At 52.6% G+C, this 16,277-nt stretch overlaps 2 protein-coding genes across 2 annotated transcripts; both read right to left on the reverse strand.

Annotated features, from left to right (window-relative positions):
* Positions 1 to 24: 24 nt before the first annotated feature.
* LRRC73 (leucine rich repeat containing 73) lies at positions 25 to 5,958 on the reverse strand (the record flags this gene model as incomplete). Its single annotated transcript, XM_081997285.1, has 6 exons — positions 25 to 95; positions 1,706 to 1,889; positions 2,547 to 2,647; positions 3,888 to 4,010; positions 5,059 to 5,219; positions 5,687 to 5,958. The coding sequence occupies 6 exons, from the start codon at positions 5,956 to 5,958 to the stop codon at positions 25 to 27; spliced, it is 912 nt and encodes a 303-aa protein (XP_081853411.1).
* Positions 5,959 to 11,110: 5,152 nt separating this feature from the next.
* On the reverse strand, positions 11,111 to 16,110 carry YIPF3 (Yip1 domain family member 3; the record flags this gene model as incomplete). The annotated part of the gene is made up of 9 exons (XM_081998153.1): positions 11,111 to 11,232; positions 12,606 to 12,729; positions 13,193 to 13,306; positions 13,828 to 13,959; positions 14,425 to 14,517; positions 14,886 to 14,931; positions 15,551 to 15,657; positions 15,732 to 15,932; positions 16,018 to 16,110. The coding sequence occupies 9 exons, from the start codon at positions 16,108 to 16,110 to the stop codon at positions 11,111 to 11,113; spliced, it is 1,032 nt and encodes a 343-aa protein (XP_081854279.1).
* Between the last annotated feature and the right edge of the window lie 167 nt (positions 16,111 to 16,277).

The following is a 16,277-nucleotide window of genomic DNA, read 5'->3' on the forward strand; positions in this document are numbered from 1 at the left end:
GCAGAAGCAGGGAGGGTAGCCCAGCTACATTTCTGTTTCTGCTAAGAGGCTGTCACCAAGACCTGATGTCATCAGGACCATCTGCGAGCTGGAATCTGTGGCGAGAGAGGGAGAAAACCATGAGCAGGTTGGGCTGCTGGAGTGCATGGGGCTGTACTCCAGATCCAGGGGTGAGGATGAGGAATTATAGCACCGCAGGGTGGGAAGTGAACTGCTGAGAGGATTGTGAGATTAAGTAGTAACTCGATCTACTCTGGCCACACAGCAGAACAGAATCAATGTTTGGGGAGGGGGGAAGGCAGAGGCAACAGCAAGAGCCCAGGGTGGGGATCTGCATTTGTTACCTTGGCTGTCAAGGGGAACATCAGCTCTGAACCCTCCCCATGTACACTTGCAGGTGATATGGGTTGTGCTGACACAGCCATGCACTCACTCAGCCCTGCACAGACCTTTAAATCTGCACTCACTGACTGTCTTCTTCAGCTACAGAGACAGTGTCTAGGTTGGATGGGCTGGCAAGCTGCAAGCCAACCAAACCCACATAGGGTGGTGGTGGTGCCTTCCCAAGAGCAGGGAAGCAGCAGGCAAGCAGCCATTTTATGACAGTGGAGGCCTGGAAATCCTGACTTTCCACGCTGCATGAATGGAGGGTTTGTGCAGCCCTCCCCTGCCTGCCTCAGGAAGGTGAGGGCAGCTTGCTGGCTCTGCAACAGCACAGAGCACCAGCCAGGAACACTGTGACTCTCCCCACGCCAAGTGAATCAGCCGCAAGGAGGATGGACGCACATAGCAAGTAAGAAACTCAGCAGGGAACTAGTTTCCCATCCAGAAGCCTTTTTAAGCGGAAAAATAAGCTTCCTGGATGTGAGAGGAGAGCTCTATAGTGCCTGTGTGCTTCAGATCCAGAGTCCTACACATTCAAAACTGCTGTGTGCAATCTCTGTTGTGGGGATCAATTTCTGGAAACTGGATCCCAAACTTGGCCAGAGCTGTCAGTAAAGGATTTTTATGATTCTAATAAATGAGGCCCAGAGAGTGGTTGTGCTTGTTTGCTGCTAGTCTGCTATGAGAATTGGGAGAGGAGAAGGACAACTAAAGGTGAAAAAAACCCCCCAAAACCAACAACCGATCCCAAAACCCCAAACCACCAGGATCACGAGGTAAGCATGACAATATACAATATCATAGATACAGACTACTGCTGTCTCCATAATATAGCTTTTTTTCTGTTAAAAGCCACTGCACAGACAGGCTGTGGTACCTGGCTAACCCCTTGTACGTTTGGGACAGAGATAGGAATAGCTGATGCTGTGCAGATTGCAGGAGGTTCTGGAACAGTGAGTTTTGGCTAGGATATCTGGCAAAGGCCCTCGAGATCTTTAATGCTCCTGCCCTTGAGTTTTAAGACTTTACACAAAGATTTTGTTCCTGCAGCAACATGGAAAACGCCTCTGAGGCACCGTTTCCATTCTTTGCAGCAGCTGCATTGTCCTTGGAGGCTGTTTTTCAAAGCCCGGCTCAGCCGGATGCTATTTAACATGAAGGTTGCATCTGGAGGCTGTCTGGATTCCAGTTCACAGCGACAAGCGACATACATACCCTGTTCACCAACCCCACCATGAGAGACCAGTGGCTCTGGAGACACCCAACACCCCAGTTCCTGCCTGTCATCCCCTGCCCCCAGCCCAGGTCCCAGAGCTCTTACTGTTCTGGCAGATCCAGGGGTTCTTCTCCCTGGCTGTGACTTCATGAGCCTCTGTCTCCTCCTCTTCCTCACCCTCTGAGAGCAGGTCAGAGATCTGCTGCTGCAGCTCGGGACTAATGTTATTTTCCGCCAGGATGAGTGTCCGTAGTGCTGTGGGGTAGTTCTCTACCATGTCCAGCAAGGTCTGGGGGGAGAGATAAACAGGCTGACAAACAGCAGCTAGGCTGAGCAGAAAGAGGTTCAAAGCTTTGACTCCCTGCAAACTCCAGCCCTCCTCCTCTTACCTCTGCCCTCCCTTGGCTTTTCCCTCCCTTTGCCAGGCTTTCTGAGAGTCTGAGGGGTTCCCATCTTTCTATGGGAAGAATTGAGCTTGCATTTCCTGGCTCTATCTAAAGAGGAGTGGAGTGCTCTGCATCCTGTTGCTCCCACATATCCAGGCTAGTCCCCTCTTACCACTGCGAGCTAGGACTCTGAGAGGAGCGCCTGTGCTACCAAGCCTTGGCCCCCATCCGTCCACAGAGCTTTAGCTCTGACCCTCAATCCCAAGTCCAACCCCTTACTTCTTCCAAGAAAACCAAACTACAAATAGAGCTGCATGTTTCTCCCTGCTGACTTGAGGGAGATCCAGGAGCCCTAGGTCAGAGCTGTGGCTTATGAGCTCCTCTGGTGCAATGGGCCAAGGGAAGGCAACAGCAGCCCTGGGTGCAGGGAGGGAAGGGGTTGCATGTGGACTCAGGGAGAAGGATGGAGGTAGGTGTAGGTCCTAGGGCCTCTATAGAGAGCCAAGACCTATGCCCTTGAGACATCAGTGATGCTGTAGAGTAACTGTAGGCTCTCATACCTGTGCTGACTGGTTGGTAAGTCCTGTTCCCTCCAAGTCCAGAACTTCGAGGGTTCGACTGGAGGCCACAGCGACAGCAAGCATCCCTGCTACCTGGTCACCTGTGGGAGAAGCAAACTGGGGCTGTCAGCAGTGCCTGCCTTCCCTCTTTTAATACCACATGCCCTCATGGGCCTGGGGCTGTCATGGAAACATTATCTGTGTATTTCTGCCATCAGACAACCTCTAAATCTCAGTTATCTTGGGCAGGAAAAAAAAAAAAAAAAGCTGTTAACTGAGAAAAGAGACAAGGCAAAGGTGCACCATTTTGTGGTTACAGGAGCAGTCACTGATTATCAGGAGGAACATGAAAGAACACAGTGAAATTGTTTTTATTCCCCAAGGAACCATGTCTTCCCAAATCTCCTTCCTACTCAAGGATGTGAGGGCCTTTAACAGTCCATGTAAGGCCTCCCAGATGCAGAATAAGGAGCTGAATACCTCAGTCTAGGGGGAGGTTGCAGCCAGACAGGGGACCCTGCACCAGCTGATGGACTGCCACCCTGGAAAGGGGGCAGACTTTTGGGGGTGCAAGCAGCAGGACCAGGAACATTAAAGATTGATGCTGGTGAAGAGACAAGACTCCAGGGAGTTTTCCTGACATTCCCTGGCGAGGGCCAAGATACCATACAAATGTGACACCCTCTCTTGGGAAAAAAAAAAGGCTGCTGTCAAGTAACACCCTGGGGCCTTTCCTGCCCCCCAAAAGGAGGTATCTGGCCAGCCAGCCAGGGCCTGGAGGGAGGCTCCATTTCCAGATGGGGTGAGGAGGGGAGCACCCTGCTGATGCTCAGGGAGGCACGGCCTGGTCTCCTCCTCACCACCTTGCAGTAGAGCTGGAAAGAGTTGGTTTCTATGGCAACCAGTGCCAGGCTCTCCTCCTCCTCCCTACTCCACTGGGAAGAGGAAGGAGGGAGCGCAGGGACATACTGCATCTGCCAAGCCAGCGTCAGCGCCCAGGTCTTCAGGAACAGGGGAGACGTGGAGAGTCAAACGTGACCACAAAGGCAGCGGAGCGGGCAAGGCACAACCTCCTTTCTGCAGCTCCCTGCAGGACATGTGGCCACCTCACACAAGCAGAGCAGCGAGGCTGGCTTTCCCTACAGCCAAGGGCGCCTGGCAGGGTGAACTCACCGCCGGGGGTCAGAAAGCACCTATGCAAGAAGCTGCCCCATCCTGCTGGTGAAGCTCTGTCGCCCTCCTAGAGTTCGGTCCCCAGCCACCCACCAGCACAAATCACACAAACACTGAGAGGCAGGAGCGCAACATCCCCTACGCCTCCTCCCTAGCCCCCCAGCCTACCTAGCGGATTGTAGTCCAGATTCAGTACGCGGAGCTGTGAGCTGTGAGCTACTGCAATGGCTAGGCGTCCCCAGCCTTTGCTTGTGACGCCTGGGTTGGCGCTCAGCGTTAGCTCTTTGAGGCCTGGAGAAGAGAGAGAAGACAAACCAGAGCCTTAGGGTCATGAAAGCAGTCTTAGGGGAACTAGTTCAGCTAAGCAGGGCAGCTTTGAGTCATGTACCCTGTACCCCAACAGGCTAAAGGGTTTGGTTTTGCTCTGACAACTGCCATCACATACTTCATTGATCAGTGAAATATTTCACTGCCTTCAGCAGTGTCCCTTCATTTGCCTATGCTGTGACTTCCCCATTTCTCCGCTCTCCCAAGCTGCTTCCCGCTTACCCTAAATAGCAACACAACAGAAACAAGTAAGGGGTGGGTGAAGTGACTGACCAGGAGAAGGAGGTGGCATGAGGTGACAAGTTGGAGAGAGGATAACGGGGACAGTAGGCTCTGAAGCCTGCACCAGGGAGGGGCTGCCAGTTGAGGCAACAGCATCAGTGCACTGTAAGCACACAGAGGAGAAGATGCCGGGGAGAGGAGGTAGAAAGCAGTTTGAAAGTCAGGGGCGAGGGGTGGTGTTACCTCAGCACATGCCAGATCTCAGCTTAACTGACCCGCTGGCCCTCTGACCACTGAAGATCATGCCCTCTAAAGACCTGAGTCATCATGCTAAGGCTATGACCACCCAGCTACACGCTCACAGAGTGTACCCACAAGCAGGGGCAATTCCCAGACACTGACAATAAAGCCAAGTGCTTGGGTGGGGGCACGCCATATATTTATGTATGATCATTACCAACACACAAATGCAAAATAATAAATTCCAAGCCCAAGCTGTCCCCTCCTCCAGTTTCAAACACTCCTGTCATGAACCAGAAGTAACCTGTTGGTCCCTGAGCTCCAAACTGCCAGCAGGACAGATCAATAGCAAAAAGACCATGCTTGCCCAAGGGAACCGCTCCTCTATTGCTTGTCTTTTCTGCTTTACTTAAGTTGGAGAGAGAAATACGTCAGCCCAGGCAAACTATAGAGCCTGCCTCCTCCAGGGTTGAGGATTTACTGCTGCATGCATCTGCTCTATGTGAAAGCTCCACCGGTCATTGTGCAGCCCAAGGCCCCTGGTGCTTACCGGACTTGGCCCCATCAGGCGGCAGGAGCCCACAGATAAGGTTGATGCCTTCATCACCCAGCATGCAGTCTCCTAGATCCAGAGCCACCAGCGAGGGGTGGATGGAGAGAGCCGGGTTGAGGAGGGCCAAGCCTGCATCTGTCAGGGGACTCCCATGGAGGCTGTGCAGGTAAAAGGGAAAATTACTAAGCACCCTTCTTCCAGGGGGTGACTAACCCAGCAGGGAGGCAGAAGCAGACAAAATGAGGAGGATGACAAATCCTAACCCCAGGTGGAGAAAAAGCGCTGGGAAGCCTCTGCTGCGAGGGTCACCTGGCCGCTATGGCAGGCCTCCTCTCCCGGCTGGGATGAGAGGGTGCAGGGGATGCCAGTGGGGCAGGGGCAGGCCCCGTCACCAGTGCAACCCAGGGTGGCAGGGCCAGGATGGGAAGCCAGGGCCGTGCCCAGCTGACGGAGGCAGAGGTGTCTCCCTCCCAGCCGGGTGAAAGGCGAGGGGTTGCCCTCAGCAACGTCAAGGGCATTTTTCCTCCGACAAGACTTAAAGTCGGGGGCTGGCCCAGAGCTGCAAACCCCCGAAAAACCCGGCCCGGGAGGGTGCCAGAGGCACCCCCCGCCCCGCTGTACTCACAAGAGGGACTGGACGGAGCGGTTTGTCTTCAGGGCCTCGGCCAGCTGCTTGACTCGGTTGATGTTGGAGACGATGCCCAGGTTGAGGTTGAGCTGGGCCAGGGAGCGGGACTCGGCCGCCCCCCGGCAGACGTGCCCGAAGTCCCGCTCGGAGAGCTGGCAGCCCCGCAGCGACAGCAGCCGCACCGAGTTCTCCCGCAGACTCTCGCAGATGTCCCGGATCTCCGCCCCCGACAGTGTCTCCCCAGAGATCTGGATGGACCCCGGCAGCATCTTCCCCCCGCTCGAGGAGCCGCCGGCCGCCGCCGCCGCTGCTCGCCGATCCCGCTGGGCGCCGGCGGGGGGCCGCGCTGCGCGCTGCGGGCCGGGGCGGGCGCCAACGCCGCCGCCAACGCCGCCGCTGCCGCCGGGCAGTCCCGGCCCGGCCCACCGCGGCCCCGGGGGCGTCACTGCGCAGCCTTACCGGCGGACGCCGGGGCGCCCCGCTCTACCCGGCGGGGCCACCGCCGCTCCGCGGGCGGCGAGACCCGGGGGAGCCATCGACGTGCGCTAATCCGGACCGGCGCCGGGCTTTGAGCCCCACGGGGCCGCGCCGCCCCGCTGCGCCAGCATCGCCGGGAGGGGGCCGGGCAGCCCCGCCGCTCCCCGCCCCGCTCCGCCCGCACCTGCCGGGCCGCCCCGCCTCCTCCCTGCTGCCGCTCCGGGTCCTCCCACCGCCCGGGGCGGGCCGCCCCCGCCCCCGCCCCCGCCCTCCCCTCAGCCCCCCGCTGGGCGGGGCCACCTGTTCGCGGAAGGAGCGGGCGGGGAGGGATCCCCTCCATCCCACCCTGGCGTTCCCCGCCGCCATCTTGGGCCTCGGCGCCACTCGAAGCCTGTGAGGGCAGACACCGGCCGGCTCCTGCCCTGCAGCCCTGAGGCGATGGCGGGGCCAAGGCTGGCGGGGACTGTGTCCCAATTGCTGAGAGGGTACAGGAGGCCAGGGAGGGTGAGAGAAGCCCCTGGGAAGGGCTCTCCCTGTCAGCCTCCCTCCCACCCCAGGGGGAAGGGGCCAAAACCATTGGGCCATGGCATACTCTGGTTGCTTCTTGGTCTGAGGAACAGCAGCCTCCTGCCGGCTTTGGCAACATCTATACTTAAACCCGCTATACATTGAGCTTGGATCCATTGCTTAACTACGAGGTCATCATCAACCACTCCTTGTGGCCCAGGGCTCGTGGAGGCAGCTGGTGAAAGGCGGAGGGGTTGGGGAAGTGCCACAGGCTTCCTCGTCCCCGCAGCATACAGCCTTCACCCTCAGACTGACCCAAAGCATGAGGGCCATACCTTGCCCCCTGCTAATTCGCAGGTACGATCAGAGGGATTTGTCCCCTCTCTCCCCCCTTTGGATAATCCTGTACTTGGAGAGAAATAGAAAGCAGGGCCCCTGTGTTTTCAACTCCACTGAGCTGAAAAGGGAAGCTAGTGATGTGGAAATGAGGTTAAACCGCCTAAGTAGGCAGCTTTCTGCATGTTACTAATCTGGCTGCTGCATATAGCAGCGTTCAAGTGAATTTCAATCCTGTGGGTAACTTGGGGTCAAACCCAGTGTCCTCTGCTTGGTTTGCAGGCCAGCATGGGAGAGAGGGGATGGAGGGAGACTTTGGCTGCAGCACCTGATTTACAGTGTAGGTGTCACCATGCCCTTTGAGTAAGTAATCCATTGCTGTTCTCTAGAGCTATCTATACACCTCCCTCTGTTTTCCTGTTGCACAGGGCTGCATGGGCTCTATATTGCACCTGCAAGCTGCGCCAAGAACAGACCACCAGCCTGGCAACTCATCTGCACTGGGATACAAGCAGCAGCTGCGAGCATTGAGCTGTGCAGTACTGGTACAGGTGCTTTAAAAAAAGGAGTGACTGATCTCTAAGGGCACATTAAATGGTCCAGGTGAGAACAAGATCCTATGTATTGCAGGGCTGCAAGGGGCAGAGGCTGGACATCAGAGTGGTGGGCAGGTGGCTGACCAAGAAAATACCAGCTGCTGATCAGCACAGGCCAACTGGAAGACTGCACTCAGTCTCACCTTGCTATTACCTCCAGGCACTAATTAACCCATGCTTTGTTAAACAGGTTATTATTAGAGAGGTGCTTGGAGGAGAGCCCCTGGGACATGTCCCACTTACTTACTTACAATTGACAGCAACAGCTCCGAAGCCTTGCTTAGACAGCGTCAGGCTGCTTCTAAATTCCTAGTGCTGGCACCTTCACTGCCTGTTGTCAGGAGCAAGAGCACATTGAGGAGACAAGCATCCTACCTTGGTTTATGCTCAAATACATTGGGAAAAGTGGCACAGTAGCTAATGGTTCAAAGCTTTGGCTCACTAAACCAAATTAAGGGCTATGCAGAGGAGAATTTGGCAGTGGTATTTTGCAAGGAACTAGATAATTGCTTCCTTGTCATGTGCAATTACCCAGCAGGCTTGGGGAAGGTAGTTTATTGTTTACCTACTGGAGGCACAAGGAATGAGAGTTGACTCTCTAGGGTGATGCCATTAAGACCTAACACATAAACGGAGAAAAACAGTGGATGAGAAGCAGCTAGAGTGAGATTAGGTGCAGGAAGAAAAACAAATGGGAGAAGAAACAGCCTACCTGTAACCCAAAACACAACTAAGGTGACGATAAGTGCAAGAAGGATAGCCTGTAAGAAGGGTTGGACTTCCAAGTACTGCAGAGGAGAGGAGGTGGTCATAGCATGCTTTAATATACCTTTTACTTTCATCTTTTGAATCTGACAAAATCTATATGTTTATTCCAGCTTTAATAAAATGGAGCTTACACAGTTCTCACAGAGCTAGCCTTCCACAAAAGGGGGAGGTGATGGGGGTGAATTACTTCAGATTTGCTGCAAGGGAGGAGAGAGAAAATTATTTTAGATTTGCTGCAAGAGCCGTGGCAGGAAACAAAGGCAGAGTTGGTCTGGTATGATAGGGCTGTAAGGCTTGTCCTGATAACTACAGGACTTGAGTAAGCACTGAGAGATGCCCTCCTACAAGGACTTTACTAAGGCTGCGTGCTCAGTGTGCTCCCTGGAACTGCAGCACACATACATTTCCCTGCAAAAGTGTGTCTCTCTCTGTCAGCAAAAGGCGATGCTGAAGCTCTCAGCTGAGCGCTGAATTTCTGGCAGTACAGAACAATGCAGCTTCCAGTTGCTGCTGCACAGAGAATTAATCAGGGCTGAAGAACTGGAGCAGAGCAAGCCCTGCAGCTTCCGAGAGAGTGGATGGTTGTCACCCTGGTCATCTGTCCCCAGCTGACATGACACACAAACCACACAGGGGAAGCATGAAGAGTTTGCTCTCTGCTCTCTCCCATGCTTTGAGTGAAAATACAGGTTGCAGCTTCACCCCTCTGATCTAGCTAAGTGGCTAGGTGTGGGAGGGGAACATGTTTCTCCTCTGACAGTGGCTGTAGATCAGTAGTGATAGTGCTTGGCACAGAATGCTTTTTTTTCCTGGCTGGACTTATTCTAGTGGCAATTGTCTCTTTCTCCTTTCCTTCCCCTATGCCTGTGCTTGGAGTGCTTGCACCAAGAGAAACTGACCTGTTCTAGGATGCCAGAGCAAAAAGTGTGAATTAGAAACCAACCTCCTGTGGAGTTATCAGAGGGAAATACCAGAGTCATGCAGCATTACAAACTAACACTTCCATTTTATCAAGTTTGAAAATAATGGAAATTTTAGGAGCTTGAAGTCATTCAATTGGTCAAAAAAAAAAAAAGTGAAGACTACTTAGCTCTAAAAAATTAATTTGATTCTCCCAAACAACTGCTCTTCAGCCAAATAAGTTTCCCAAGGTGTAGGGGGCAGAAGAGAGTGAGAGAACATGTCTATTATGTATCTGTTTGTTAGCAGACGAGCTTCTTGATCTTGGAAGGGGAACAAATTATGAACTTCGGAGTAAAGAAACAGTGGAAAATAGGTCTGTGACTGAAAATGCTCAAGTCCTATCTAGTGACATTTTTGTTTTAACTGAAGCAGATGACCAGCCTGATGACAGTAGCTGCCACTACTTTCCTATCTTTCATTGCACCTTTGGCACTAGTCCGAATGCCACTACAGCTGCATCCTCTCCCACTAATGTAAGCAAGGGGTCAAAGAGTGCAGTTCTGACATGCTTTCTGCCTTGTGCACAGCTAGCATGTGGGCACACCAAGAAAGGGAAACATCTTGGGTTTGAGTATTTTTTCCAGCCTGAGCGTAAGGGTGAACTTCTCTGACGAGTTCACCTAGCTCCTCTCCCTGAGTCATCTAGAGCTACAGGGAGAAAAGGTGAAAGCCAGGTATCAGCTAACAGCTTTCCACCCTTGGATCAGTACAACTTAGAACAGTGAGGAAAGGCTATATCCGAACTACGCAATTGTGTTACTCCAGTGCAAGTAAGCCTAAGATGGGCTGCTCTGCTTCCCCATCCTTGCTGGAGCTTTCCTGCATCAGTATACTGGAGATAAATGTGCCAACTCTATTACCATTGTACACTTCCCCATTTCTCCCTTTTTTTAATGGAGACACTGAAGAAAAGTTTGCCAGAGACTCTCTCTTAAGGCTCTAGGAGTCCTTTCAGAAATAAGGCCTAGACTCAGCTTGAAAAGCCAGACAGTACACAGCAAACTGTGTGTCTGGGGGAGCAGGATGCTGCTCCCGCGCAGAGCAATGAAGTGAAAGTCCCACAGTTGGGAGGCATGAGAGCAAGCTGCAGGAAGGTGGGCTGAACTAGCCTTTTAATAGAAATATCCACAGAAGACCATGCACAAACATGCTGTCCCTGCAGTCAGAATTACTGTCCCACAGAGCAACACGGGCAGACAGGTGGGAAGAACAAAAGGTGCTGTGGAAGCACTGGGACAGATAAATTTCTGACATACACAGGAGAAGGCCACATATCACAGAATATTTGAAGCAGGACAGCAGAAAATTGCAAAAAATTCTGCTTTGAGTCTAGGACAGGACAGATAAAGGCCCAACACCATTCTCCCATTACACAAGTAGACTCAAACATAAGACATCACTCAGCACCAACATCAATTTAATTCTTCCCTCTTTGGGACAGGAACAGGGCAGATAGTCCTGGGGTTACATCAGCAAGCAGAAAGAAGGGTAAAGGACAAACTGTGCTGGGAAATCCCAGCTAAACATGCTGGCAGCTGAACCATTCTACTCAAGACAGCCCAGACCTGGGTGGGTGAAGAGCATAGTTCTTCTGAGTCACTGAGGTGAAGTCCACTCAGCTGTCCAAAACTGCAACCCAAAGGACAGGTCCAGAAAAACAAAACCAAGTCTTCTTCCTGCTGTTCTGTCCTGTCCTGTTCCTAAGAGGCAGCAGGTTATTATGGCCCTATGCAGCCCCAAAAGTAGTGAAGGAAGCAAGTCCAAGTCTGTGAAACTACAGGGTCAATGCAATGGCTTTGGCTGTTGTGTTCATTACAGCATTGGAAACAACTGGAATGTCTCGGGCAACTCTCTGAAAGGGCGGCATGTTGGGTCCTTCCAATGTGTCCAGGATACCTGCAGGGAACAGAAAAAAGGGGAGAGTGGCAAAAGTAAGTTCAGATGCAGACAGCATGTTTCTTCTGCTTTTGGCTCTGGCCAGGTAGTGGTTGATGCTGGCAGGGCCCAGGACACACAAAGCACTTGCAGGCAATGGGAAGAGACATCTAGCCCCAAAGACTGAACAGGAGTAAACCCCTCCATCCAGAGACCACAGGGTACAGATCAGAGCTTGTCCTTGGGGCAGGGAAACTGCACGTTCCCAAGAGGAACATAGATCCTTTCACTTTGAGGGTGTCAGATCCAGTCCCCTGCCATTTGACCTGAATATAGACACTGCCAGGGATGCTGCTCTGCCAAGGCAAATTGATAAAATCCTCTCCCCACCTCATCCCAGCACAGATCCTGCTCTTAGACCAATTGTTTGCTTTCATCCTGAGATACACTTGCAGACTCACAGCAGGAGCTGCAGCTGGGGGTGCGATGTGAAATTTTTATCACTGCAAACACAGACTGTGCTTGCCAGGAAAGACTCATACTGATTGATGCAAGTGTCCTCCAGTCCCTGTCAATTACCCTCTCAAGACGGATAATCATTCTTGGAGTGCCTTGAAGAAAATTGCTTGGAATGTATTTTATCCTATTTCATCTGCAGAAAAGTTGCAGATCAGGGCTCAGAACCTTTGCCATAAGAACGAATCCAGGAAAGAACAGTATTTACATCTAAAAGGACTTCTAGTGCTATACTATAACACCAAATTATGCAGATTTATCTGAAGTATCATGAACAGGTCTAGCTGCCTAAAGTCATAAAGATGCTAGCAGAACTGCATATTTAGAGATCTGGAAACTCACTGGGTTGGGGGAAGGTTTTTTTGTTTTATAAGGAGATTGAGACTTTGTTAGGAGAAAACAAAGACAAACACAGAAAGAGGACCTGAACATGTACAGCCTGGTAAACAGCACCGACTGGGGAAGGTGCAGCTTCTGCTGTGTTGTACAGCACAAGATAAAAAATGGTGTTAAGCAAAGACATAAAAACATATTTCCTGATCAGAGAAAAGCAACCTGACTTCAGCAAGACTCAGGAAGGGACTGGACATCTGTATGCAAGAACAGTCAGTGCTGTTACACTTCATTTGTGGGGAAAGAATAAGTGTCCTGTCTCACAACTTAGGTCTTAAGTGCTAAAACTCAGTGCACAGAAATTACCCCACATCTACCTGCTGCCTTTCTTTGACAGCTTCCTCTAATAAAGCTAGTGCTGGTCATTCTTGGATTGGAATCTGAAAACAGATCCAAACTGTCCATTCTTTCTCTCAAAGAGAGCAAAAAGCAGCTCCTCTTCCCCCAGATCTAACAGGGTATGTCTTTGTATCTCCTTTGCTTACCTTCTACCACCTTGTGATAAGCAAAGTGCAGATAGAGGAGGAAAAGCATATGCAGAGCAGCAAGGGTCCCACATAGGATGAGCCGCTGGGTATGCCCCACAGTGCGTGACACCAACACAGCAACCTAGGAGAGAAGTGGCGATTAGAGACAAGGTAGCTGCTACCTGAGCCTCTGGCACGGCAGTCCGAAGCACACAGGAGGATGGGCCAAGCACCAAGAGCCAGTGGAAACAGTGCTCAGAACCTTTTTCGCAGTTTGCACCAACAAACTCAGAGTAATCTGACTTTGTTTTGTGTAGGTGAACCTTGCCTGATCTTGCCAAGAGTGCAGGATGCTCAGGCATGAGTCTCCATGGCAGCAGGGGCTGTAAGAGACCAAACCTCCTGCAGCTGTTCTGTTCAGAGTGGGTGAGGATATTAATCAGCATCACTTCCCTACACCAGCGGCCAAATGACCCAGGAGTGTGAGGCTGTCCTTCACAGCAGCCTGACTAGCTGTGAAATGAACTGCCGGACCCAAGGAACAGAAAGCAAACACCACTTCCTTCCGGTTTTTTGTCCCCAGAAGAGGAGGACCTGTCCCTTACCATTCGTAGTGTAGAGAGTCCACCAACACTCAACCAGAAGACGTAGAAGAGAGAGTGGAAGTGGATATTATAGGTGACAAAGAGAGTGATGCAGTGTCCAAAAAGACCATAACCCTGACAAAACAAAAATGTCAATGTTACAAGCATCAGTCCCACACAAAGGGCCATTGATCAAGAGCATGAGCAGCCTATTCCTGCAACACTTCACCAAGGCAAAGCTTCACAAACTACTCATTCAATGCCACAGTCAACCAGCACAACAATTTTAACAGCAGCTTAAACCCAGGTAATCTGTCTGAAGGGATGTCTGAGATTGCCACAACTTCAGAAACAGAGCAAGGAACCTCTGATTCCAGAGGAATTGGCATCTCCTGTTTTTTTATCACCAGGTTCTCAGATCAGGATGTGCAAAGCAGCAGACCTGCATGAAGGAACTGCCATCTTTGTGCTGTTACTGTGCCTGGGATGGGGCAGGTCAGAAGAGCATCTTGGAATCCCAAGTTGTCCCAGTGCAGCCACCTGGGACCACTGATACCCAAGTTTTCCCATTCTCTGGGAAGAGCTCACAGGCCACCCTCATACTGGAACACCATGCAGCCAACCCGCATCTTGGGGCATCCACCATCTGTACTTACCAACAGTGACAGCATCTGCACCATTGTGATTTGGGCATTGCACAGATATGCCAGGAAATAGATGAAAGAGGAGACACCCAACCAGTAACCAAAGCAGGTGCCAATGGCTGTGCCCATCAGTGTGCCTTCCCTCTATGGAGACAGCATCAGGATGAGGAGGATTCAAAGAAGTGAGGAGGAACGTCTGGACAACACTCTTAGTCATATGGTTTAGTTTTAGGTATTCCTGCGAGGGGCAGGGAGTTGGACTCGATCCTTATGGGTCCCTTCCAACTCAAGATGTATTCTACTATATGAGTCTAAGGGACCTGCTAGCACCCAAATTCCACTACAGAGCTCCCAGAGACTTTCCAGGCATTATCAAATAGCAGACTAGCAGCATCCAGGATGCCATGTCACCAACACCCCAGCTGTCCCAGCAGCAAAGCACCAAGATTTTCTACTGCGTCCTCTTCCCATCCCCAAACCAATAGGTTCTTCTTCCTCATATAAACACACTTTTCAGCAAGATGTTACAGGTTTCCTCTCCCTTTCTAGTGTCATTATAGCAATCCAGAGCCCAGTCAAACCTAAACTTATCACTGAGACTCGCCGTACAATGATGGTGTCTGAGGTCTTCATCCCATGCAGAAGGATGGCCACCAGTGTGAAAACCAGCATGAGGGGTCCATACAGCTCGCCTGCAATCTTCTACAGGAGAAGACATATCAGGGAAGGCTTGGTTAGTGCTCCTGAATACCAGGCTCCCCACCCCAAAGCGATGAGAGATGTGCCTGGGTGAAGTTTATCACCTATCTGCCTGAGAAGGAACCAGGCAGAACAGGTTGTGTGATGAGGAGTCTGGGAAGCATAAAGTCTAGAGGTCTAGAACTGTACCAGCACTAAAGGTAGCACATTGGGGTTTGGAACAGCCACAGGAAAGGGTTTACTAACATTTTCAGGGAGATGAATCCCTAACAAACTCAGGTCCTTAATAACATGTACTAATTAAGTTTTACAAGGTGTCTCTGGGACATTCACTTGGGCCATGGAGTCTGATTCAGCAAAAGGGAACTCACCTGTGGAAAATTAATCATCTTCACGGGAATCATGGACTCCAGCAGCCTGCATCACAGCAACACAGGGAATGACATCAGGAGCAGGGACGAAAAAAGGATGGTTACAAAGTGCTTCAAAAGTAAAAGATCCCATGCAACCAACACCAGTGTTTTCTACTGTGGTTATAGGCCTTGGGGGACAGAAACGCCTTCTAAAGGATCACACAAGGTAACTGAAGAAAACAAACCTTACTGTTCATGGGTTAACTCTGCTGGAGAGATGAAATGAAAATGTTTAGGGATCCACTCAGGGATGAGAGATCATTGACAGAACAGCAAGAAGGAAAAGCACCTTTCGTCATCCAGCCTCACAAAACTTTGCCTTTTTGGACACAGCTATGTTGCAAGCCCAACAGAAGCCACATAACACAGCTGAGTAGTAAAAGCCTGAAGATACCCCAAAGCCCTTTTTTTTCTTGCCCTGAGCAGCTCTGCTGCTGGGGGACCTCATTAAGGAGAGTGGGACAGTGTTTCCCCATACCTGAGCCTTGCTGCAAGGCTGACAGACCACCCCAGCTTGCTCACTTTGGAGGGGCAGCCAGCCTCTCACTGGCAAGAAGCAGCCACTGTCCGCCCCACTCCCCCATGCACCCCGGTAGAGATGGCCTGGGCCGGGCCCTACTCACCTGGTACGCACTTGGACGGGCTCCACGTCGAAGTAGGGCCGGAGGATGTCGATGTTGGCGTAGAGGCTGAAGGCCCTGGAGGCTTGCCTCTTCCCCACCTGCCACATCTGCGGAGAGAAGGGAGCTGGCAGCGGCCGGGCGGGGCCCGCCGGGGCTGGGTGCGGCAGGGGGCTGCGCTCACCTGGTCAGCGACCTGCCGGCCCAGCTGCCCCCGCAGCCCCTTCATGCCCAAGAACTCCCCGTCCTCCTCCTCAGCGGTCCCCGCCTCGCCCTCCGCCTCCTCTTCTTCCTTCATGCGCTGGTGCATCTCCCCCATGTCCTCGAAGCTGGAGCCTGACGTGTCGTCCATGTTCTCCATGTCGATGACGGCGGAGCCGCCACCCTGGGCCGGGGCGGACAGAGTGAGCGCCAGCGCCCGCTCGGCTCGGCCCCGCATCGCACCGCCGCCACCCCCGGCCCGGCCCCACCTGCATGTTGTCCTCGAAGCCGCCCCAGTCGGCGGCGGCGGCGCCGCTCCTGCTGCTGCCGGCGCCGCCCGTCGCCGCCCCCGGCGCGGACATGGTACCCGGGCCGGCCCGCACCGCCCTGGCTGCTGCCACTCGCCAGCAGCTGAGCACCCGGATGTGACGTTCGCGGTGGAGGGGCCACCATGCTCTCGCGAGGCCTCACGAGGGCGGGCGGGCGTCGCCGCCATCTTGTGTGTGTCGCAGAGGCGCGGTAGGGCGCA

This window comes from Phaethon aethereus, assembly GCF_964289735.1.
Source record: "Phaethon aethereus genome assembly, chromosome: 3".
Lineage (NCBI taxonomy): Eukaryota > Metazoa > Chordata > Aves > Phaethontiformes > Phaethontidae > Phaethon > Phaethon aethereus.